The sequence below is a fragment of the Oncorhynchus clarkii genome, chromosome 24 (assembly GCF_045791955.1).
Source record: "Oncorhynchus clarkii lewisi isolate Uvic-CL-2024 chromosome 24, UVic_Ocla_1.0, whole genome shotgun sequence".
Taxonomy (NCBI): Eukaryota; Metazoa; Chordata; class Actinopteri; order Salmoniformes; family Salmonidae; genus Oncorhynchus; species Oncorhynchus clarkii.
This window is the reverse complement of record NC_092170.1, coordinates 38,860,064-38,885,502: the sequence shown is the minus strand read 5'-3', so window position 1 is coordinate 38,885,502 and position 25,439 is coordinate 38,860,064. Positions and strand designations below refer to the sequence as shown.

Genomic DNA, 25,439 nt, shown 5'->3' with positions numbered 1-25,439 from the left:
TAAAGTGGCTTTATTTAAAGTGACTAGTGGTCCATTTATTAAAGTGACCAGTGATTTGGTTTTTAAGTAGGCAGCAGCCTCTCTGAGTTAGAGATTGCTGTTTAGCAGTCTGATGGCCTTGAGATAGAAGCTGTTTTTCATTCTCTCGGTCCCAGTTTTAATGCACCTGTACAGACCTCCCCTTCTGGATGGTAGCGGTGTGAACAGGCAGAGGCCCGGGTGGTTGTTGTCCTTGATTATATGTTTGGCCTTCCTGTGACATCAGTTGCTGTAGGTGTCATGGAGGGCAGGTAGTTTGCCCCCGGTGATACATTGTGCAGACTGCACAACCATCTGGAGAGCCTTGTGGTTGAGGGCGGTGCAGTTGCCGTACCAGGCTATGATACAGCCCGACAGGATGCTCTCGATTGTGAAACTGTAAATTTTGTCAGGGTTTTGGGTGACAAGCCAAATTTCTTCAGCCTCCTGAGGAGGTGCCTGCTTCACCACACTGTCTGTGTGGGTGGACCATTTCAGTTTGTCTGTGATGTGTACGCCGAGGAACTTAAAACATTCTACCTTCTCCACTGCTGTCCCATCGATGTAGATAGGGGGTTCTCCCTCTGCTGTTTCCTGAAGTCCATGACCATCTTCTTTGTTTTGTTGACGTTGAGTGAGAGATTGTTTTCCTGACACTATACTCCAAGTGACCTCACCTCCTCCCTGTAGACTGTCTCGTTGTGGGTGGTACCACTGTAGTGTCGGCTGCGAACTTGATGATTGAGTTGGAGGCGTGTATGGCCACGCTGTCGTGGGTGAACATGGAGTACAGGAGGGGGCTGAGCACGCACCCTTGTGGGGCCCCAGTGTTGAGGATCAGCAAAGTGGAGATGTTGTTTCCTACCTTAACCACCGCCCATCAGGAAGTCCAGGACCCAGTTGCACAGGGCGGGGTCAAGACCGATTGTCTCCAGCTTGGTGAGGAGTTTGGAGGGTACAATGGTGTTGAATGTTGAGCTGTAGTCAATGAACAGAATTCTTACATAGGTATTTCTCTTGTCCAGATGGGATAGGGCAGTGTGCAGTGTGATGTGCAGTGTGATGGCGATTGCATTGTCTGTGGACCTATTGGGACGGTATGCAAGCTGAAGTGGGTCTACGGTGGCTGGTAAGGTGGAGGTGATATGCTCCTTGACTCGTCTCTCAAAGCACTTCATGATTTAGTTCAGTTATCCTTGCCTTCTTGGTACAGGAACAATGGCAGCCATTTTGAAGCATGTGTGGACAACAGACTGGGATAGGGAGCGATTGAATATGTCCGTAAACACACCAGCCACCTGGTCTACGCATGCTCTGAGGACGCGGCTGTGGATGCCGTCTGGGCCAGCAGGCTTGCGAGGGTTAACACTTTTAAAAGTTTTACTCACGTCGGCCACGGAGGAGAGCCAACAGTCCATGTTAGCGGGCCGCATCGGTGGCACTGTGTTATCCTCAAAGCATGCAAAGAATGTGTTTAGCCTGTCCGGAAGCAAGAGGTCGGTCTCGGAGAAGGAGAGGAGGAGCCTCAGTCCTTGTTAGCAGGCTGTGACGGTATTATCCTCAAAGCTGGTAAAGAAGTTGATTCGTTATTCTGCAGAGATACTCCATCCGATCTGGTTTGCGCTTAGTGGGACTATCAAGCAGCCAACAAGTGTTCAGCATATGTGCAACTCCTTCAAGACTGTTGGAAAACCATTCCAGGTGAAGCTGGTTAAGGGAATGCCAAGAATGTGCAAAGCTGTCATCAAGGCAAAGGGTGGATTTATTTTGATTTGTTTAACACTTTTTTGGTTACTACATGATTCCATATGTGTTATTTCATAATGTTGATGTCTTAACTATTATTCTACAATGTAGAAAATAGTAAAAATAAAGAAAAACCCTTGAATGAGTAAATTATATAAGGTGATTAAATAAGATGGTGCTTGGTTCATAACCGTCTGTGCTGTCAGTACAGTACAATACAGTCCTTGGTTCATGACCATCTGTGCTCTCAGTACAGTACAATACAGTCCTTGGTTCATGACCGTCTGTGCTCTCGGTACAGTACACTGCAGTCCTTGGTTCAAGAACATCTGTGCTCTCGGTACTCTACACTGCAGTCCTTGGTTCAAGAACATCTGTGCTCTCGGTACAGTACACTACAGTCCTTGGTTCATGACCATCTGTGCTCTCAGTACAGTACACTGCAGTCCTTGATTCAAGAACATCTGTGCTCTCGGTACAGTACACTACAGTCCTTGGTTCATGACCATCTGTGCTCTCAGTACAGTACACTGCAGTCCTTGATTCAAGAACATCTGTGCTCTCGGTACAGTACACTACAGTCCTTGGTTCATGAACATCTGTGCTCTTGGTACTCTACACTGCAGTCCTTGATTCAAGAACATCTGTGCTCTCGGTACAGAACACTCCAGTCCTTGGTTCATGAACCTCTGTGCTCTCGGTACTCTACACTGCAGTCCTGAATTCTGCTGATACAGAGCATTGATAGATTGAACTATTCAATATAAGACGTCCCTCTTGACTTTTTCACTGCTTATAATTAACTGCCGCTGTAAATATACAATTACCAAACGGGTTAGCGCTTCGACCGCCAGTCGATTTACGGTTGTTCTGCGGAACGGTCGATAAGTTCCTCACTGGCTTTCTCCCTTGCTAATTGGCTAGGAAGGAGAACATAAACTAAGTGTGTGTGTGTGTGTGTGTGTGTGTGTGTGTGTGTTTCCCTCATGCTAATTGGCTAGGGAAGAGGCAACAGAATGCGAGTGAGGGAGAAATTGATCAGTGAAATCTGATCCTTCAGCACTTTCTGAGTAACCTTTTATTTTCATATCACCTCTCATCTCTTCTTCTTCGATCTCTCCAATCCTCTCTGCTCCTTCGCTTGTCTCCCTGATCTTAGGTGGAGGAGGGTTTATCAGGGTTTGAGACAGTCAATGAAACAGACCATATAGCCATAGTGTAGCTGGTGTGTAGATGGGGAGACCGACTAGAGCAGACTAGTAGTGGAATGTTTATATTAAAAGGGCACAGAGTGTCATTGTTTTATTTAGCGGGACAAGGCTGGGTCCCAGAGCAGACAGGTAGAGGTTGGCAGTGGGTCAGGACAGGGCTGAGTTGCAGAGCACACAGGTAGAGGTTGGCAGTGGGACAGGACAGGGCTGGGTCCCAGAGCAGACAAGTAGAGGTTGGCAGTGGGACAGGACAGGGCTGGGTCCCAGAGCAGACAGGTAGAGGTTGGCAGTGGGTCAGGACAGGGCTGAGTTACAGAGCAGACAGGTAGAGGTTGGCAGTGGGACAGTGGTGCATGATGGGTGCAGCCTGGAAGACAGCTTACTCATCGCAATCGCCATGACCCTCGTCTATTCTATTTTACTGTTTTCTTTTTCGATTTTTATTATTTTCTATTCTTTTTTAATAGAAAGATACGAGAAGATAATTGTGTGAAAGGAAAACATCATGATCGCATAATTCCTTCTCTCATTTACGCGCTCTCCTCCTCTCACCTTTTCCCTTCGCTTGTGGACTTCAGTGCACAACAAGTCAGCTGTCTGTGATCAGGCAAAAAAAAAACGTTCAAGCAAAATCTTTATATCATAACCGCTGACCGCTACACACAGCCTACATCGTTGTCACCATATTAGCTAACGTCATAGTCAACATAGCTACTAGAACTAATGCATTACTGAAACCCGCTACAATGATGCAGTACAGTATACAGTCAGCATGCAGTTTAGCAGATCCCCCGGCGAGCCCTGGTGGCAAAACAATTATACAACCAAAAGTTTACCTTGACTTGGAAGAGTTCCAGTGTTGGTTAGCCTTAGCCAGCTAGCTAACATATCATTCCTCTCTGTTGGTTAGCCTTAGCCAGCTAGCTAACATATCATTCCTCTCTGTTGGATAGCCATAACCAGCTAGCTAACATATCATCCCTCTCTGTTGGTTAGCCTTAGCCAGCTAGCTAACATATCATTCCTCTCTGTTGGATAGCCTTAGCCAGCTAGCTAACATAGCATCCCTCTCTGTTGGATAGCCTTAGCCAGCTAGCTAACATAGCATCCCTCTCTGTTTGAGCCGGGTGTTTAAGTAGGCTAAACTAGCGATTTGCATTCACTAGCTAAGTGAACGTGAAAGGGAAGAAAATACAATGACCTCTCTTTCTTGCTTCTACTTCATTAATTATCGTCTTTCTCTCTCTTTGAATCAAATACAGACTACATTTTATTCACTGCATTGCTAGCTAGCTATAGTTTACGCTTTCAGTACTAGATTCATTATCTGATCCTTTGATTGGGTGGACAACATGTTCGTTCACACTGCAAGAGCTCTGATAGGTTGAAGGACGTCCTCCAGAAGTTATCATAATTACTGTGTAAGTCTTTGGAAGGAGGTGAGAACCATGAGCCTCCTAGGTTTTGTATGGAAGTTAATGTACCCAGAGGAGGACGGAAGCTAGCTGTCCTCCGAGTGCTACACCATGGTGCTACCCTACAGAGTGCTGTTGAGGCAACTGTGGACATTAATTGCAAAACATTTTGTTTTAATAATCAATTATTTGGTGACGTGAATATATTGTGTATAGTTTTTTTTTTAAATGCTAACTTTTTTATGTTTCACTATTTATTTATTTTTTTAATTCACTGAGGAGGATGGTCCTCCACCTTCCTCCTCTGAGGAGCCGCCACTGCTCTGTACACATGCTGTTCTCCTGACAGGACAGATTTGTCTCTTATACTGAAGTGCCGGCAGCTGATGTCTGCTGTCTGCTGTCTGCTGGTGCTCATCACTGTTGTCTCGTGGATTAGGCCTGTAGGAATTACTCCTACCGACATCCCAGTCTCAGCCTTTACACATGTTTAGTAACTGTTAGCACAATGACTGACAGTGCTTGCTGCAGTGCTTGACCTGGACTGAAACAAGTACCGGAACTCACTTTGGGTGCCGGTACTGTTTATATTTAGGTACAAGGAACACCTCAATCTAAGTACTGCACATAGAAGCACCAAAGCTTCCCAGTTATGTGATGCTACACCTTGTAATTGCATCTCTGTCTCTGTTTCAGGTACATGGGTGACATTTGGCAGTCAGATTACAGATGAGGTGAGACGTTTCCTAATGTTTTTCTACTTGGTTTTATGGAGATGGGAAATGTGTACAGTCTTTGCCTCTGGTATTTACTGCTCTACAACGACTTGACACTTTAGCAGACACAAAGTTAGCTATGAATCAGAGTGTACTCTGGGTAAAATCTCTTTGGTTCAGTTAGTGTACATTTTTTAAATGTCTTTATTGAACCTTTATTTAAAGTAGGCAAGTCAGTTAAGAACAAATTCTTATTTACATTGCCGGCCTACACCGGCCAAACCCGGGCCAATTGTGCCTCCGACCTATGGGACTCCCATTCATGGCCCGGTTGTGATACAGTACAGCAGTGTAATGTGTGGTAGGTGTGTATAGAAAAAAACTGATATAAATACCTTTCAGCAGTTATCATACACCCTCATTTAAAAAATCAAATCGCTTCGCATTAGACGCATTTGCGACACTGATTTATCATTTGATGTACTGTACATGCCAACGATTTATGTGAATGATTCAAAGAAAGAGGGTAATGACCAAGAATTATTGGACAATTGCCTTATCGGAGTCGGCAAACTTATCGGCAAACTGAGGACAATGCATTGTTGCAATCCCGTGAAAGAATCCCTCTCCTCACCTACAGTCCTATTTCAAGTTTGATCAAACATGTGGTTAATTGACACCCAAGGTTTCCCTATAAGACACTTTTACGGGACTGTTTTCTCACGGCACATGTACCTACGGGAAAAAAAAACATTATTTTATTCCTGATGGTAATATACCCTTTGTCACAACTGTGCCCGCTGTGATGCCATGATCAGACGGAACTCTCTTATCAATCCTCATTCCGGTGAGAGGATAAAGGTTTGAGTTAGAAAAACATGTAACGCAAAAATGTGTTGAATATCTCCTTTAAGTGTTCCTGTAACTTGGTATTATTTGGGTAAGACTAAACGTGAACCTAAGACAACGGTGTGGGAGCATAAGAGCTCTATTCACAACCATGATGAAAAATGACCTGTTGCAGGACACAATTCAACAGCCATGATCATGAACTAAGAGCCTTACGTCATGTGAGCATTTTATTGGTGTAGGCGCCACGTAGGGGAGGAGTTAGGGATAAATGACTTGCCCCAGCAGGCCTCAATGGGGAATGGTATTTTTCATGTTTTTTGTAGTAGTAGTAGTAGGTTCTAAATAGGCCATATATTTAGGTAATGACATCATAATGTATTGGGAGTGTTTTTTTGTCTTTATTTTATGTTGATGTTTCCACCACAGCGCCCTCTGCTGGCAGTGTACAGAAGGATCTGGGATCTCTTGATTGGGACAATATTTATAATAATGCCCACCTGTGTGGTATTGTTACATGGACCCACTGTCACACAAACTGGCAAACACACAAACTCGAAAAACACACACACACACACACACACACACACACACACACACACACACACACACACACACACACACACACACACACACACACAGACACAGACACAGAGAGACAGGCTTGCTTTTAGGCAAAATAATCTGTGTCCTCATTGGCTTCACCCTGGCTCACCTCTCCCCTGGCTCCCCTCTCCCCCGGCTCCCCTCTCTCCTGGCTCCCCTCTCCCCTGGCCCTCCTCTCCCCTCTCTCCTCTCCCCAGGCCCCCCTCTCCCCTGGCTTCCCTCTCTCCAGTCTCTCCTCTCCCCTCTCCTCTGGCCCCCCTCTCCCCAGGCCCCCCTATCCCCTGGCTCTCCTCTCTCCTGGCTCCCCTCTCCCTTGGCCCCCCTCTCTCCTGGCTCCGCTCTCCCCAAGGCCCCCCTCTCTCCTGGCTTCCCTCTCCCCAGGCCCCCCTCTCTCCTAGCTCCCCTCTCCCCTTGCTCCCCTCTCCCATGGCTCTCCTCTCCCCTCTCCCCTGGCCCCCATCTCTCCTGGCCCCCCTCTCCCCTGGCCCCCCTATCCCCTGGCTCTCCTCTCTCCTGGCCCCCCTCTCCCCAGGCCCCCCTCTCCCCTGGCTCTCCTCTCTCCTGGCCCCCCTCTCCCCAGGCCCCCCTCTCCCCTGGCCCCCCTCTCCCCTGGCCCCCCTCTCCCCTGGCCCCCCTCTCCCCTGGCTCCCCTCTCTCCTGGCTCCCCTCTCCCCTGGCTCCCCTCTCCCCTGGCCCTCCTCTCCCCTCTCTCCTCTCCCCAGGCCCCCGTCTCCCCTGGCTCCCCTCTCTCCTGGCTCTCCTCTCCCCTCCTCCCTGGCCCCCCTCTCTCCTGGCTCCCCTCTCCCTTGGACCCCCTCTCTCCTGGCTCCCCTCTCCCCAGGCCCCCCTCTCTCCTGGCTCCCCTCTCCCCAGGCCCCCCTCCCTCCTAGCTCCCCTCTCCCCTGGCCCCCCTCTCCCCTGGCTCTCCTCTCCCCTCTCCCCTGGCCCCCTCTCCCCTAGCTAACCACTTCCCTGGCTCCCCTCTCCCCTGCCCCCCCTCTCCCCTGGCTCCCCTGGCTCCCCTGTCCCCTGGCCCCCCTCTCCCGCCCTCTCCCTTGGCCCCCATCTCTCCTGGCCCCCCTCTCCCCTGGCCCCCCAATCCCCTGGCTCTCCTCTCTCCTGGCCCCCCTCTCCCCAGGCCCCCCTCTTCCCTGGCTCTCCTCTCTCCTGGCCCCCCTCTCTCCTGGCTCCCCTCTCCCCTGGCTCCCCTCTCCCCTGGCTCCCCTCTCCCCTGGCTCCCCTCTCTCCTGGCTCCCCTCTCCCCTGGCTCCCCTCTCCCCTGGCCCTCCTCTCCCCTCTCTCCTCTCCCCAGGCCCCCGTCTCCCCTGGCTCCCCTCTCTCCTGGCTCTCCTCTCCCGTCTCCCCTGGCCCCCCTCTCTCCTGGCTCCCCTCTCCCCAGGCCCCCTTATCCTCTGGCTCTCCTCTCTCCTGGCTCCCCTCTCCCTTGGACCCCCTCTCTCCTGGCTCCCCTCTCCCCAGGCCCCCCTCTCTCCTGGCTCCCCTCTCCCCAGGCCCCCCTCTCTCCTAGCTCCCCTCTCCCCTGGCTCCCCTCTCCCCTGGCTCTCCTCTCCCCTCTCTCCTGGCCCCCCTCTCCCCTGGCCCCCCTCTCTCCTGGCTCCCCTCTCCCCTGGCCCCCCTCTCCCCTGGCTCCCCTCTCCCCTGGCTCCCCTCTCCCCTGTCTCCCATCTCCATGTTCAGTCAACCCATCCTTGGGTCCCATCCAGTGTCCCAGTCTGTCCCTAAGCCACTTATATATATATACAGTATATACAGTAGCGCCACCTTTTGCAGCAATTACAGCTGTAAGTTGCTTGGGGTATGTCTCTATCAGTTTTGCACATCGAGAGACTGACATTTTTTCATTCTGACATTCATATTTATATATATTTATATTTATATATATTTATATTTATATATATTTATATTTATATATATTTATATTTATATTTATATATATTTATATTTATATATATTTATATTTATGTATATTTATATTTATATTTATATATATTTATATTTATATATATTTATATTTATATATATTTATATTTATATTTATATATATTTATATTTATATATATTTATATTTATATTTATATATATTTATATTTATATTTATTTATATTTATATATATTTATATTTATATTTATTTATATTTATATATATTTATATATATTTATATTTATATTTATATTTATATATATTTATATTTATATATATTTATATATATTTATATTTATATTTATATATATATTTATATTTATATATATTTATATTTATATATATTTATATTTATATATATTTATATTTATATTTATATATATTTATATATATTTATATATATCTCACCACCATGCATTTAGTTTTAGAACATCTACTCATTCAAGGGTTTTTCTTTATTTTTACTATTTTCTACATTGCAGAATAATAGTGAAGACGTCAAAACTGTGAAATAACACATTTGGAATCATGTAGTAACCCCAAAAAAAAGCGTTAAACAAATCAAAATATATTTTATATTTGAGATTCTTCAAATAGCCACCCTTTGCCTTGATGACAGCTTTGCACACTCGTGCAAAGGTCTGTGAGAGCCAGAAATCTTACTTGTTTGTGGGTGACCAAATACTTATTTTCCACCATAATTTGCAAATAAATTCATGAAAAATCCTGCAATGTGATTTTCCGAAAAAAAAAATCTCATTTTGTATGTCATAGTTGAAGTGTACCTATGATGAAAATTACAGGCCTCTCTCATCTTTTTAAGTGGGAGAACTTGCACAATTGGTGGCTGACTAAATACTTTTTTGCCCCACTGCATATATGCAGTTAATATATAGCTATATATAGTTATATAAAGTTAAAATATAGTTCATATATAGTTCATATTTTTGTTCAGTATAATTTTCAGCTGCTAGTATGAATTCAGCTCCTCTGTAAAACCGAAGGAGCCTACAGAATGGGCCGGTGGGAAAGCATTCGGCCTCCATTCACTATTCCTGTATGCAGATGACATGTCTTTTTCCCCCTGTTCCTGTTCCTGTTCCTGTCCCTGTCCCTGTTCCTGTTCCTGTTCCTGTTCCTGTCCCTGTCCCTGTCCTTGTTCCTGTTCCTGTTCCTGTTCTTGTCCCTGTTCCTGTCCCTGTCCCTGTCCCTGTCCCTGTCCCTGTCCCTTTTCCTGTCCCTGTTCCTGTCCCTGTCCCTGTCCCTGTTCCTGTTCTTGTCCCTGTCCCTGTTCTTGTCCCTGTCCCTGTTCTTGTCCCTGTCCCTGTTCCTGTCCCTGTCCCTGTTCCTGTTCCTGTCCCTGTTCCTGTCCCTGTTCCTGCTTATTTGATAACGGCCATTCTAAATCAAAACAAATTTGACATATTAGTAAAGACGAGATTCAATTGAGAATAGTCTGATGGGTGAAAATGATAATCACTTGATGAGAGAACAGCGTGTGCAGCCTGAGGAACAGCTGTTTTTCCCACACCGTGCAGCCCATATTCAGCCTGAGGAACAGCTGTTTTCCCACACCGTGCAGCCCATATTCAGCCTGAGGAACAGCTGTTTTTCCCACACCGTGCAGCCCATATTCAGCCTGAGGAACAGCTGTTTTTCCCACACCGTGCAGCCCATATTCAGCCTGAGGAACAGCTGTTTTTCCCACACCGCGCAGCCCATATTCAGCCTGAGGAACAGCTGTTTTTCCCACACCGCGCAGCCCATATTCAGCCTGAGGAACAGCTGTTTTTCCCACACCGTGCAGCCCATATTCAGCCTGAGGAACAGCTGTTTTTCTCACACCGTGCAGCCCATATTCAGCCTGAGGAACAGCTGTTTTTCCCACACCGTGCAGCCCATATTCAGCCTGAGGAACAGCTGTTTTTCCCACACCGTGCAGCCCATATTCAGCCTGAGGAACAGCTGTTTTTCCCACACCGTGCAGCCCATATTCAGCCTGAGGAACAGCTGTTTTTCCCACACCGCGCAGCCCATATTCAGCCTGAGGAACAGCTGTTTTTCCCACACCGTGCAGCCCATATTCAGCCTGAGGAACAGCTGTTTTTCCCACACCGTGCAGCCCATATTCAGCCTGAGGAACAGCTGTTTTTCCCACACCGCGCAGCCCATATTCAGCCTGAGGAACAGCTGTTTTTCCCACACCGTGCAGCCCATATTCAGCGTGTTCAGCCTGAGGAACAGCTGTTTTTCCCACACCGTGCAGCCCATATTCAGCCTGAGGAACAGCTGTTTTTCCCCACACCGTGCAGCCCATATTCAGCGTGTTCAGCCTGAGGAACAGCTGTTTTTCCCACACCGTGCAGCCCATATTCAGCGTGTTCAGCCTGAGGAACAGCTGTTTTCCCCACACCGTGCAGCCCATATTCAGCATGTTTGTATTTCTAACACATTCCAAGGTTTGTATCATTCACAACTAAAGTTGCCAAATTAATCTAAATCTAGCATACAGTATATTGGACCTGTTTCAAATGAACACTTTTACGCTCGATGCAATTCACTCCGTAATGGAAAAAAAAAAATGTTATTTTATTTTACTCAGCTAAGTTCAATTATATTATTCTTACTATAAAATCATATAAGATAAAATAATGGCACAGGACTTATTAACATATCTTGTCAGCTGAATGAACAAGCCGACAGACTACGGCATGGAGCACAGCCAGATAACATAGGCTTTACAGTAGATGTTCTTAGATGTTCTGTTCTTCTGAAATACTGTCTCTTTATATGATACTGTTTCTCTGGACCTGACTAAAATCAATAATGGATTTATTGTGATGGTGCATATTAAATTGATTTATTATACTTTTTTAAAATGTAGATGTTCCCAAAGATGCACATCAGCAGCTTGTATGTGTGAAGGCCTGGGGCTCTCTGGTCCAGTCCCTCTGCTCTCTGGTCCAGTCCCTCTAGTCCAGTCCCTCTGCTCTCTGGTCTAGTCCCTCTGCTCTCTGGTCCAGTCCCTCTAGTCCAGTCCCTCTGCTCTCTGGTCCAGTCCCTCTGCTCTCTGGTCTAGTCCCTCTGCTCTCTGGTCTAGTCCCTCTGCTCTCTAGTCCAGTCCCTCTGCTCTCTGGTCTAGTCCCTCTGCTCTCTGGTCTAGTCCCTCTGCTCTCTAGTCCAGTCCCTCTGCTCTCTGGTCCAGTCCCTCTGCTCTCTGGTCCAGTCCCTCTGCTCTCTGGTCCAGTCTCTCTGCTCTCTGGTCCAGTCCCTCTGCTCTCTGGTCCAGTCCCTCTAGTCCAGTCCCTCTGCTCTCTGGTCTAGTCCCTCTGCTCTCTGGTCTAGTCCCTCTGCTCTCTGGCCTAGTCCCTCTGCTCTCTGGTCCAGTCCCTCTGCTCTCTGGTCCAGTCCCTCTGCTCTCTGGTCCAGTCCCTCTGCTCTCTGGTCCAGTCCCTCTGGTCCAGTCCCTCTGCTCTCTGGTCCAGTGAAGTGGTGAAGTGAATGGAAAAAAAATTGCTTGTTTCAAAAAATAAATAAAACATTTAAATGGAAAAGTGGTGTGTGTATACAGGTATGTATTCACCCCGTTTGCTATGAAGCCCCTAAATAATATCTGGTGCTACAAATTACCTTCAGAAGTCACATAATTAGTTAAATAAAGTCCACCTGTCACATGATCTGCCACACTACATATACACTTGTTCTGAAAGGCCTGAGAGTTCTCGACACCACTAAGCAAGGGGAACCACCAAGTAAGCGACACCATGAAGACCAAGGAGCTCTCCAAACAGGTCAGGGACAAAGTTGTGGAGAAGTACAGATCAGGGTTGGGTTATAAAAAAATATCCAAAACTTTGAACATCCCATGGAGCACCGTTAAATCCATTATAAAAAAATTGAAAGAATATGGCACCACAACAAACCTGCCAAGAGATGGCCGCCCACCAAAACTCATGGACCAGGCAAGGAAGGCATTAATCAGAGAGGCAACAAAGAGACCAAAGATAACCCTGAAGGAGCTGCAAAGCTCCACAGTGGAGATTGGAGTATCTGTCCATAGGACCACTTTAAGCCGTACACTCCACAGAGCTGGGCTTTGGCCAGAAGCGTGGCCAGAAAAACATAAGCAAACATGTTCGGTGTTCGCCAAAAGGCATATGGGAGACTCCCCAAACATACGAAAGAAAGTACTCTGGTCAGATGAGACTAAAATTGAGCTTTTTGGCCATCAATGAAAACATTATGTCTGGCGCAAACCCAATACCTCTCATCACCCCGAGAGCACCATCATGTTTTTCATGGGCAGGGACTGGGAAACTGGTCAGAATTGAAGGAATGATGGATGGTGCTAAATACAGGAAAATCTTGAGGGAAACCTGTTTCAGTCTTCCAGAGATTTGAGACTGGGACGGAGGTTCACCTTCCATTAGGACAATGACCCTAAGCATACTGCTAATGCAACACTCAAATGGTTTAAGGGGAAACATTTAAATGTCTTGGAACGGCCCAGACCTCAATCCAATTGAGAATCTGTGGTATGATTTAAAGATTGCTGTACCCCAACAGAACCCATCCAACTTGAAGGAGCTGGAGCAGTTTTGCCTTGAAGAATGGACAAAAAATCCCAGTGGCTAGATGTGCCAAGCTTATAGAGACATACCCCAAGAGACTTGCAGCTGTAATTGCTGCAAAAGGTGTCTCTACAAAGTTGTAACGACTTTCTTCTATCTCCTCTTCTGATGAAGAGGTAGAACAAGGATCGGACCAAAATGCAGCGTGTAGATTGCGATCCATGTTTTAATGAACAAATGTAAAACACGAATCAATACAAATACTACAAAATAAAGAACGTAATGAACGTAACGAAAACCTAAACAGCCTATCTGGTGAAAACACATAGACAGGAACAATCACCCACAAACACACAGTGAAACCCAGGCTACCTAAATATGGTTCCCAATCAGAGACAATGACGAACACCTGCCTCTGACTGAGAACCATATCAGGCTGAACATAGAAATAGACAAACAAGACATGAAACATAGAATGCCCACTCAGATCACACCCTGACCAATCAAAACATAGAAAATACAAAGTAAACTATGGTCAGGGCGTGACAGTACCCCCCCCCCAAGGTGCGGACTCCGGCCGCAAAACCTGAACCTATAGGGGAGGGTCTGGGTGGGCATCTGTCCGCGGTGGCGGCTCTGGCGCTGGACGTGGACCCCACTCCATGACAGTTTTAATCCCCCTCCTAAACGTCCCTAAATAGGTTACCCACCACAATGATAACATGGGACAGAGGGACAGCTCGGGACAGAGGTAACTCGGGACAGATAGGTAGCTCAGCACTGAGAGGAAGCTCAGCACTGAGAGGAAGCTCAGGCAGGTAGTAGAAACTACCAGAACCTGGCTGGCTGGCGGTTTCAGCAGATCCTGGTCGACTAGCAGATCTGGGAGAATCTGGTCGACTGGCGGATCTGGGAGAATCTGGTCGACTGGCGGATCTGGGAGAATCTGGTCGACTGGCGGATCTGGGAGAATCTGGTCGACTGGCGGATCTGGGAGAATCTGGTCGACTGGCGGATCTGGGAGAATCTGGTCGACTGGCGGATCTGGGAGAATCTGGTCGACTGGCGGATCTGGGAGAATCTGGTCGACTGGCGGATCTAGGAGAATCTGGTCGACTGGCGGATCTAGGAGAATCTGGTCGACTGGCGGATCTGGGAGAATCTGGTCGACTGGCGGATCTGGGAGAATCTGGTCGACTGGCAGATCTGGGAGAGTCTGGACGACTGGCAGATCTGGAAGAGTCTGGTCGACTGGCAGATCTGGAAGAGTCTGGTCGACTGGCAGATCTGGAAGAGTCTGGACGACTGGCAGATCTGGAAGAGTCTGGACGACTGGCAGATCTGGAAGAGTCTGGACGACTGGCAGATCTGGAAGAGTCTGGACGACTGGCAGATCTGGAAGAGTCTGGACGACTGGCAGCTCTGGCTGCTCCATGCTGACTGGCTGCTCCATGATGACTGGTAGCTCTGGCTGCTCCATGCTGACTGGCTGCTCCATGCTGACTGGCAGCTCTGGCTGCTCCATGCTGACTGGCTGCTCCATGCTGACTGGCAGCTCCATGCTGACTGGCAGCTCTGGCTGCTCCATGCTGACTGGCTGCTCTGGCTGCTCCATGCTGACTGGCTGCTCCATGCTGACTGGCTGCTCCATGCTGACTGGCGGCCCTGGCTGCTCCATGCTGACTGGCGGCCCTGGCTGCTCCATGCTGACTGGCGGCCCTGGCTGCTCCATGCTAACTGGCAGCTCTGGCGGCTCCTTGCAGACTGGCAGCTCTGGCGGCTCCTTGCAGACTGGCAGCTCTGGCGGCTCCTTGCAGACTGGCAGCTTTGGCGGCATCCTGCAGACAGGCAGCTCTGGCGGCTCCTTGCAGACTGGCAGCTCCATGCAGACTGGCAGCTCTATGCAGACTGGCAGCTCCATGCAGACTGGCAGCTCCTTGCAGACTGGCAGCTCCTTGCAGACTGGCAGCTCCTTGCTAACTGGCAGCTCTATGCTAACTGGCAGCTCTATGCTAACTGGCAGTTCTGAACAGGCGGGAGACTCCGGCAGCGCTGTAGAGAAGGAAGGCTCTAACAGCGCTAAACAGGCGGGAGACTCCGACAGCGCTGGAGAGGAGGAGGGCTCCGACAGCGCTGGACAGGCGAGGCGCACTGTAGGCCTGATGCGTGGTGCTGGCACTGGTGGTACTGGGCCAAGGACACGCACAGGAAGCCTGGTGCGGGGAGCTGCTACCGGAGGGCTGGGGTGTGGAGGTGGTACTGGAAAAACCGGACCGTGCAGACGCACTGGAGCTCTTGAGCACCGAGCCTGCCCAACCTTACCTGGTTGAATGCTCACGGTCGCCCTGCCAGTGCGGCGAGGTGGAATAGCCCGCACTGGGCTATGCAGGCGAACCGGAGACACCGAGTGCAAGGCTGGTGCCATGTAAGCCGGCCCAAGGAGACGCACTGGGGACCAGCTGCGTAGAGCCGGCTTCATGGCATTAGGCTCGACGCTCAATCTAGCCCGGCAGACACGCGGAGCTGGAATATACCGCACCGGGCTATGCACCCGCACTGGAGACACCGTGCGCACCACTGCATAACACGGTGCCTGTCCGGTCTCTCTAGCCCCCCGGTAAGCACAGGGAGTCTGCACAGGTCTCCTACCTGGCGTAGCCATACTCCCTGTTAGCCCCCCCCCAAGAAATTTTTGGGGCTGGCTCTCAGGCTTCCATCCGCGTCGCCGTGCTGCCTCCTCATATCTGCGCCTCTCAGCTTTCGCCGCCTCCAGTTCTTCTTTGGGGCGGCGATATTCTCCTGGCTGAGCCCAGGGTCCTCTTCCTTCTAATTCGTCCTCCCATGTCCATACCTCCTCTTTGGGCTGCTCCTGTTGCCTCTTCTCCTGCTGCACCTTTGGGCGGCTACACTCCCCTGGTTTAGCCCAGGGTCCTCTCCCGTCGAGGATTTCCTCCCATGTCCAGAAATCCTTATTGCGCGTCTCCTCGCGCTGCTCCTGCCTGTTGACACGCTGCTTGGTCCTTTTGTGGTGGGTGATTCTGTAACGACTTTCTTCTATCTCCTCTTCTGATGAAGAGGTAGAACAAGGATCGGACCAAAATGCAGCGTGTAGATTGCGATCCATGTTTTAATGAACAAATGTAAAACACGAATCAATACAAATACTACAAAATAAAGAACGTAATGAACGTAACGAAAACCTAAACAGCCTATCTGGTGAAAACACATAGACAGGAACAATCACCCACAAACACACAGTGAAACCCAGGCTACCTAAATATGGTTCCCAATCAGAGACAATGACGAACACCTGCCTCTGACTGAGAACCATATCAGGCTGAACATAGAAATAGACAAACAAGACATGAAACATAGAATGCCCACTCAGATCACACCCTGACCAATCAAAACATAGAAAATACAAAGTAAACTATGGTCAGGGCGTGACAAAAGTATTGACTTTGGGGGGGTGAATAGTTATGTACGCTCAAGTTTTCCATTTTTTTGTCTTGTTTCTTGTTTGTTTCACAATAAAAGAAAATTGCATCTTCAACGTAGTAGGCATGTTGTGTAAATCAAATTATACAAACCCCCCAAAACATCTATTTTAATTCTGGGTTGTAAGGCCACAAAATAGGAAAAATGCAAAGGTGGTGAATACTTTCACAAGCCACTATACCTCCCTACTTTATTTACAGGATATGGAACATGTGCTCTTTTAGTATCTCTCCAGTAGGTTTCTCAAGGAGAAAGCCTCCACTTCTATTTCAAAGATAATAACACAAAAACACTACAGTGAATAGTATACTATTTACACCATAGTTGAGTATTTTTTCATGGTGGGTTGTGACAGGGGGACAATATGAACACACACAACACCTATTGTGTAACAGGGTGACAATTTTGGGTGGTGGTTTGACGGTGACTTGGGAATTTGGGCTGGTGTTTGGCTCTGGGGGTTGCAGTAAGTAGACGGTAGGGAGGTCCGTGTGGTGACAGTGTAGAGATTAGCAGTAATTGGATTTTTAAATTGCAGTGAGTGAATGTGATTATGAAGTCGTGTCAGAGTAACCATGACCTTGTCTTTCAGACTTTCTCTCTCTCCTTTTCTCCCTACGTCTCCTTGTTTCTGTTCTGCTTTCTTCTCCCTTTCCCTCTCATTCAATTAGCCTCTTCTTCTCTCTGAAACTCCACCTTCCTCTCCTCTTTTCTATCAATACAATTCATTTCAATTTAAGTGCTTTACTGGCATGGGAAACATATGTTAACATTGCCATAGGAAGTGAAGTAGATAATGAACAAAAGTAAAACCCTCTCTCTCTCTCTCTCTCTCTCTCTCTCTCTCTCTCTCTCTCTGCTGTGTTATACCAGAGAAGGTCATATCTCAGTTTATAGATAAGCCCATTGACCTAGTGCTGAAGATGACAGTTTTCACATTGGGTGGCTTTTAGGAACATTTAAAAAGTACATTATCTCTCCCCAAGTCTTTCTTCACCTCTCTCTAAGTCTCTCTCTCCTTGTCTCTATTCCTCTCTTTATCTTTCTGTCTCTCTGTCAGTCATCAATCAGTGTTTAATTTCACAGTATATTGTCCCTGCTCTATTACAACCACTTTGAGATTAGCTCATTTTGTCACCAGTCATTCTGAGCAGCCAGTGTTCCAGCTCCATTCTGAACAGCCAGTGTTCCAGTTCCATTCTGAGCAGCCAGTGTTCCAGCTCCATTCTGAACAGCCAGTGTTCCAGTTCCATTCTGAGCAGCCAGTGTTCCAGCTCCATTCTGAACAGCCAGTGTTCCAGTTCCATTCTGAGCAGCCAGTGTTCCAGTTCCATTCTGAGCAGCCAGTGTTCCAGCTCCATTCTGAGCAGCCAGTGTCCCAGCTCCATTCTGAGCAGCCAGTGTTCCAGTTCCATTCTGAGCAGCCAGTGTTCCAGCCCAATTCTGAGCAGCCAGTGTTCCAGTTCCATTCTGAACAGCCAGTGTTCCAGCCCCATTCTGAACAGCCAGTGTTCCAGCCCCATTCTGAAAAGCCAGTGTTCCAGCCCCATTCTGAACAGCCAGTGTTCCAGCCCCATTCTGAACAGCCAGTGTTCCAGTTTCATTCTGAGCAGCCAGTGTTCCAGTTCCATTCTGAGCAGCCAGTGTTCCAGCCCCATTCTGAGCAGCCAGTGTTCCAGTTCCATTCTGAACAGCCAGTGTTCCAGCCCCATTCTGAGCAGCCAGTGTTCCAGTTCCATTCTGAGCAGCCAGTGTTCCAGCCCCATTCTGAGCAGCCAGTGTTCCAGTTCCATTCTGAACAGCCAGTGTTCCAGCCCCATTCTGAACAGCCAGTGTTCCAGTTCCATTCTGAACAGCCAGTGTTCCAGCCCCATTCTGAACAGCCAGTGTTCCAGCCCCATTCTGAACAGCCAGTGTTCCAGTTCCATTCTGAGCAGCCAGTGTTCCAGTTCCATTCTGAGCAGCCAGTGTTCCAGTTCCATTCTGAGCAGCCAGTGTTCCAGCTCCATTCTGAGCAGCCAGTGTTCCAGTTCCATTCTGAGCAGCCAGTGTTCCAGTTCCATTCTGAGCAGCCAGTGTTCCAGCTCCATTCTGAGCAGCCAGTGTTCCAGTTTCATTCTGAGCAGCCAGTGTTCCAGCTCCATTCTGAGCAGCCAGTGTTCCAGCTCCATTCTGAGCAGCCAGTGTTCCAGCCCCATTCTGAGCAGCCAGTGTTCCAGCCCCATTCTGAGCAACCAGTGTTCCAGCCCCATTCTGAGCAACCAGTGTTCCAGCTCCATTCTGAGCAGCCAGTGTTCCAGTTTCATTCTGAGCAGCCAGTGTTCCAGCCCCATTCTGAGCAGCCAGTGTTCCAGCCCCATTCTGAGCAGCCAGTGTTCCAGTTTCATTCTGAGCAGCCAGTGTTCCAGCTCCATTCTGAGCAGCCAGTGTTCCAGCTCCATTCTGAGCAGCCAGTGTTCCAGTTTCATTCTGAGCAGCCAGTGTTCCAGCCCCATTCTGAGCAGCCAGTGTTCCAGTTCCATTCTGAGCAGCCAGTGTTCCAGATCCATTCTGAACAGCCAGTGTTCCAGCCCCATTCTGAACAGCCAGTGTTCCAGATCCATTCTGAACAGCCAGTGTTCCAGCCCCATTCTGAACAGCCAGTGTTCCAGATCCATTCAGATCCATAATGTTAAGAGAGTTGACGGACAGATCCTCAGCGGGGTAGAGGAGATTGGATTAGGGAACTCTGTTAGTGGCATTGCTTCCAAAGTCCTCTATGACTCAAATAGGGAGACGGTTACTCACACACAGACACACACACTCTGTCTCACACGCAGACACACACACTCCCAGTCTCACACACAGACACACACACTCCCAGTCTCACACACAGACACACACACTCTGTCTCACACACAGACACACACACTCTGTCTCACACGCAGACACACACACTCCCAGTCTCACACACAGACACACACACTCCCAGTCTCACACACAGACACACTCCCAGTCTCACACACAGACACACACACTCCCAGTCTCACACACAGACACACACACTCCCAGTCTCACACACAGACACACACACTCCCAGTCTCACAAAGAGACACACACACTCCTAGTCTCACACACAGACACACACACTCCCAGTCTCACAAAGAGACACACACACTCCCAGTCTCACACACAGACACACTCCCAGTCTCACACACAGACACACACACTCCCAGTCTCACACACAGACACACACACTCCCAGTCTCACACACAGACACACACACTCCCAGTCTCACAAAGAGACACACACACTCCCAGTCTCACACACAGACACACACACTCCCAGTCTCGCAAAGAGACACACACACTCCCAGTCTCACACACAGACACACTCCCAGTCTCACACACAGACACACTCCCAGTCTCACACACAGACACACACACTCCCAGTCTCGCAAAGAGACACACACACACTCCCAGTCTCGCAAAGAGACACACACACTCCCAGTCTCACAAAGAGACACACACACTCCCAGTCTCACACACAGACACACACACGCCTAGTCTCGCAAAGAGACACACACACATTTGCTCTCACACAGCTGCAGTGGGAAATTATAGCAAATTCACTTACAGCCTCATTGCAGTAAGCGCACTATAAAAGAGAATTGAATCTGGGAACAATTCAGCCTGATGATGTATGATCTGCAGTCTGTGTGAATCACAGTCAAGTCTGCTGCCTCAGCCTGCTGCGCTGACACACAAACACACTGGAGAGACGAGCAGCTCAGCTCTCTAGAGAGGGACAACTATAGAAGCAGACTGGAAACACTGTCTACAGTATCCTGGACGAGAGAAGGAAGACAGTGGAACTGAGAGGAGGAGCAGAGCCAGACAGTGTTTCTACCAACCAAACAGCCTTATGATGTTAGATAGAAGGATTCAATCCTGGCGATTAACCAGGGGTTCCTGATGGTGATAACGACGATGAAGATGAGAATGCTGGCGGTTAACTAGGGGTTCCTACATCTGATAACGACGATGACGATGAGAACGCGTGTGTATGTTAAGTGTTGAGTGTGATGTCGTGTGTGTGTGTGTGTGTGTGTGTGTGTGTGTGTGTGTGTGTGTGTGTGTGTGTGTGTGTGTGTGTGTGTGTGCGCGTGTGTGTGTGACATCTTTGACCTCTGACCTCTGTGTGTTTTCCCAGGTGGCCGAGCAGCTGATGACCATAGCGTATGAGAGTGGGGTCAATCTGTTTGACACAGCGGAGGTGTACGCTGCTGGAAAGTGAGTCAGGATATTGTAGTAAAAGTCTTTATATCAAGTCACTGTAACAGCAAGTGATGGTCAGCTATGTGATACTGACCACTGAGAGGAGTTGTGACACTTTCTTCCATTGCTTTTTTAGAGCTGAAGCCATATTGGGTAATATCATCAAAAAGAAGTCCTGGAGGTATGCCACTGTGTGTGTGTGTGTGTGTGTGTGTGTGTGTGTGTGTGTGTGTGTGTGTGTGTGTGTGTGTGTGTGTGTGTGTGTGTGTGTGTGTGTGTGTGTGTGTGTGTGTGTGTGTGTGTGTGTGTGTGTGTGTGAGAGAGAGAGTGTGAGTGTGAGAGAGAGTGTGAGTGTGTGTGTGTGTGTGTGTGTGTCAGCAGTTTTGTTTTGCTAAACTCCACCTCAAAATCATATTCACTTAAGCACTTCCTGTCTCTGTAACCATGTCGACTGGCAGATGCTTCCAGAAGGCTGGAAGCCGCTGAGAGTTCCATGGTAGGGCCAGGAAGAGAGAGAGGTTTTCTCCTTTTGAAGATTTGGTATTCCTTCAAACTTTCATTATTGATTGACATGCTCTTTCTGTGAAGGAGTTGACAGTTGCTTACACAAGGAACTAAAGTTTAGAGGGAAGCAGGAGGGCAAGAGGAAGGGGAGGAGAAGATGAAGGGACTCCAACAGAGATTCACACTCACTTCCTCCCTTCACACACTTCCCCCCTTCCCCTGCAGTTCCCCTCAGTAAATCTGTTACATAAGAAGTCTGTTTCCCAATGGGGGTAACTGATCTTATAAAGCGTCCCACTATAAACATTCCCCCCCAATTAGATCCCAGGAACATCAAAAGGGATCCTCACACCATTAACCCCTACTTAACATTAGACCACTGACCACTACTTAACATCAGACCACTGACCACTACTTAACATCAGACCGCTGACCCCTACTTAACATCAGACCACTGACCACTACTTAACATTAGACCACTGACCACTACTTAACATCAGACCACTGACCTCTACTTAACATCAGACCACTGACCCCTACTTAACATCAGACCACTGACCCCTACTTAACATCAGACCACTGACCACTACTTAACATTAGACCACTGACCACTACTTAACATTAGACCATTGACCCCAACTTAACATTAAACTATTAACCCCTAAGTGCCTATATGAGTGTTCCATCTGTATATAAGTGCCTATATGAGTGTTCCATCTGTATATAAGTGCCTATATGCATGTTCCATCTGTATATAAGTGCCTATATGTGTGTTCCATCTATATATAAGTGCCTATATGCGTGTTCTATCTGTATATAAGTGCCTATATGTGTGTTCCATCTGTATATAAGTGCCTATATGTGTGTTCCATCTGTATATAAGTGCCTATATGTGTGTTCCATCTGTATATAAGTACCTATATGTGTGTTCCATGCCTTCCTGTGTGCGTGTGTGTGTTTGTGTGCCTCTGGACCTCTTTGTGTCTGCATAGAGTGAATGATTGGATTCATTTTTTCATTAAATTGTATTTGTGTGTCAAATTGCTACTTGGCAATCCATCCCTTATAGGATTAATGGCAACATAAACAAATATTAAAATGACTCAGTGATAATTCAATGATAATTTAATGATACTTCTTCAGGTGTTCTGTGCGCACAGCATAAAGAGTGAAATAATACATCTCTACATCATAGATATAATTATAGCAGTAAAAATAATACAAATAAATACATAGAGAAAAATAAAGCGGAAGGCGTTTTAACCCGGTCTGGTACACAGAGAAGATTCAAGAGGCCTACACACAATCTACAGTATATTCATACATGCCCTTTGGTATCTGGAGCTAAATATTTTGTATTATTAAATTATAAATTGCCTTTTTCTTTTATTCCAGGCTTTATTTAAAAATTGAGCAAACGGAAAAATACAATGGAAAAACAACCATTTCAGTTTCTCCTCATCGCTCAGCTACATAATGGTAGAAAGGGCAACAGAGGATAAAATGAGTTTCATTCTCTATTTCTCCGAGGTCACAATAGTAACGTAGTCTTTTCCTTTTCCATTTCACCACAATACCGACCTGTTTCAATACACAGAGGCAATATCCCTGATCTGACCTGTTTCAATACACAGAGGTAATATCCCTGATCTGACCTGTTTCAATACGCAGAGGCAATATCCCTGATCTGACCTGTTTCAATACGCAGAGGTAATATCCCTGATCTGACCTGTTTCAATATCCCTGATCTGACCTGTTTCAATACGCAGAGGCAATATCCCTGATTTGACCTGTTTCAATATCCCTGATCTGACCTGTTTCAATACGCAGAGGTAATATCCCTGATCTGACCTGTTTCAATATCCCTGATCTGACCTGTTTCAATACGCAGAGGCAATATCCCTGATCTGACCTGTTTCAATACACAGAGGTAATATCCCTGATCTGACCTGTTTCAATACGCAGAGGCAATATCCCTGATCTGACCTGTTTCAATACGCAGAGGTAATATCCCTGATCTGACCTGTTTCAATATCCCTGATCTGACCTGTTTCAATACGCAGAGGCAATATCCCTGATCTGACCTGTTTCAATATCCCTGATCTGACCTGTTTCAATACGCAGAGGTAATATCCCTGATCTGACCTGTTTCAATATCCCTGATCTGACCTGTTTCAATACGCAGAGGCAATATCCCTGATCTGACCTGTTTCAATACGCAGAGGCAATATCCCTGATCTGACCTGTTTCAATACGCAGAGGCAATATCCCTGATCTGACCTGTTTCAATACGCAGAGGTAATATCCCTGATCTGACCTGTTTCAATATCCCTGATCTGACCTGTTTCAATACGCAGAGGCAATATCCCTGATCTGACCTGTTTCAATATCCCTGATCTGACCTGTTTCAATACGCAGAGGTAATATCCCTGATCTGACCTGTTTCAATATCCCTGATCTGACCTGTTTCAATACGCAGAGGCAATATCCCTGATCTGACCTGTTTCAATACGCAGAGGTAATATCCCTGATCTGACCTGTTTCAATATCCCTGATCTGACCTGTTTCAATACGCAGAGGCAATATCCCTGATCTGACCTGTTTCAATATCCCTGATCTGACCTGTTTCAATACGCAGAGGCAATATCCCTGATCTGACCTGTTTCAATATCCCTGATCTGACCTGTTTCAATACGCAGAGGCAATATCCCTGATCTGACCTGTTTCAATATCCCTGATCTGACCTGTTTCAATACGCAGAGGCAATATCCCTGATCTGACCTGTTTCAATATCCCTGATCTGACCTGTTTCAATACGCAGAGGCCATATCCCTGATCTGACTTGTTTCAATACGCAGAGGTAATATCCCTGATCTGACCTGTTTCAATACACAGAGGCAATATCCCTGATCTGACCTGTTTCAATACACAGAGGTAATATCCCTGATCTGACCTGTTTCAATACACAGAGGCACTATCCCTGATCTGACCTGTTTCAATACGCAGAGGCAATATCCCTGATCTGACCTGTTTCAATACGCAGAGGCAATATCCCTGATCTGACCTGTTTCAATACGCAGAGGTAATATCCCTGATCTGACCTGTTTCAATATCCCTGATCTGACCTGTTTCAATACGCAGAGGTAATATCCCTGATCTGACCTGTTTCAATACACAGAGGCACTATCCCTGATCTGACCTGTTTCAATACGCAGAGGCAATATCCCTGATCTGACCTGTTTCAATATCCCTGATCTGACCTGTTTCAATACGCAGAGGTAATATCCCTGATCTGACCTGTTTCAATACACAGAGGCAATATCCCTGATCTGACCTGTTTCAATACACAGAGGCAATATCCCTGATCCGACCTGTTTCAATATGCAGAGGCAATATCCCTGATCTGACCTGTTTCAATACACAGAGGCAATATCCCTGATCTGACCTGTTTCAATACACAGAGGTAATATCCCTGATCTGACCTGTTTCAATACACAGAGGCAATATCCCTGATCTTACCTGTTTCAATACACAGAGGTAATTTCCCTGATCTGACCTGTTTCAATACACAGAGGCAATATCCCTGATCTGACCTGTTTCAATACACAGAGGCAATATCCCTGATCTGACCTGTTTCAATATGCAGAGGTAATATCCCTGATCTGACCTGTTTCAATACACAGAGGTAATATCCCTGATCTGACCTGTTTCAATACGCAGAGGCAATATCCCTGATCTGACCTGTTTCAAAACACAGAGGTAATATCCCTGATCTGACCTGTTTCAATACGCAGAGGTAATATCCCTGATCTGACCTGTTTCAATACGCAGAGGCAATATCCCTGATCTGACCTGTTTCAATACACAGAGGCAATATCCCTGATCTGACCTGTTTCAATACACAGAGGCAATATCCCTGATCTGACCTGTTTCAATACGCAGAGGCAATATCCCTGATCTGACCTGTTTCAATACACAGAGGCAATATCCCTGATCTGACCTGTTTCAATACGCAGAGGCAATATCCCTGATCTGACCTGTTTCAATACACAGAGGCAATATCCCTGATCTGACCTGTTTCAATACACAGAGGCAATATCCCTGATC

At 47.3% G+C, this 25,439-nt stretch overlaps 1 protein-coding gene across 2 annotated transcripts in view; it reads left to right on the top strand.

The window, feature by feature from the left end:
- The window catches only part of LOC139382373 (potassium voltage-gated channel subfamily A regulatory beta subunit 1a), a 160,031-nt gene that overhangs the window by 95,005 nt on the left and 39,587 nt on the right, over positions 1-25,439 (top strand). For both annotated transcript variants that reach the window (XM_071126372.1, XM_071126373.1), the window contains exons 3-5: positions 5,087-5,124; positions 20,764-20,843; positions 20,965-21,009. In XM_071126372.1, the coding sequence (XP_070982473.1) occupies positions 5,087-5,124; positions 20,764-20,843; positions 20,965-21,009 (163 nt within the window). The remainder of the gene's footprint in view (positions 1-5,086; positions 5,125-20,763; positions 20,844-20,964; positions 21,010-25,439) is intronic.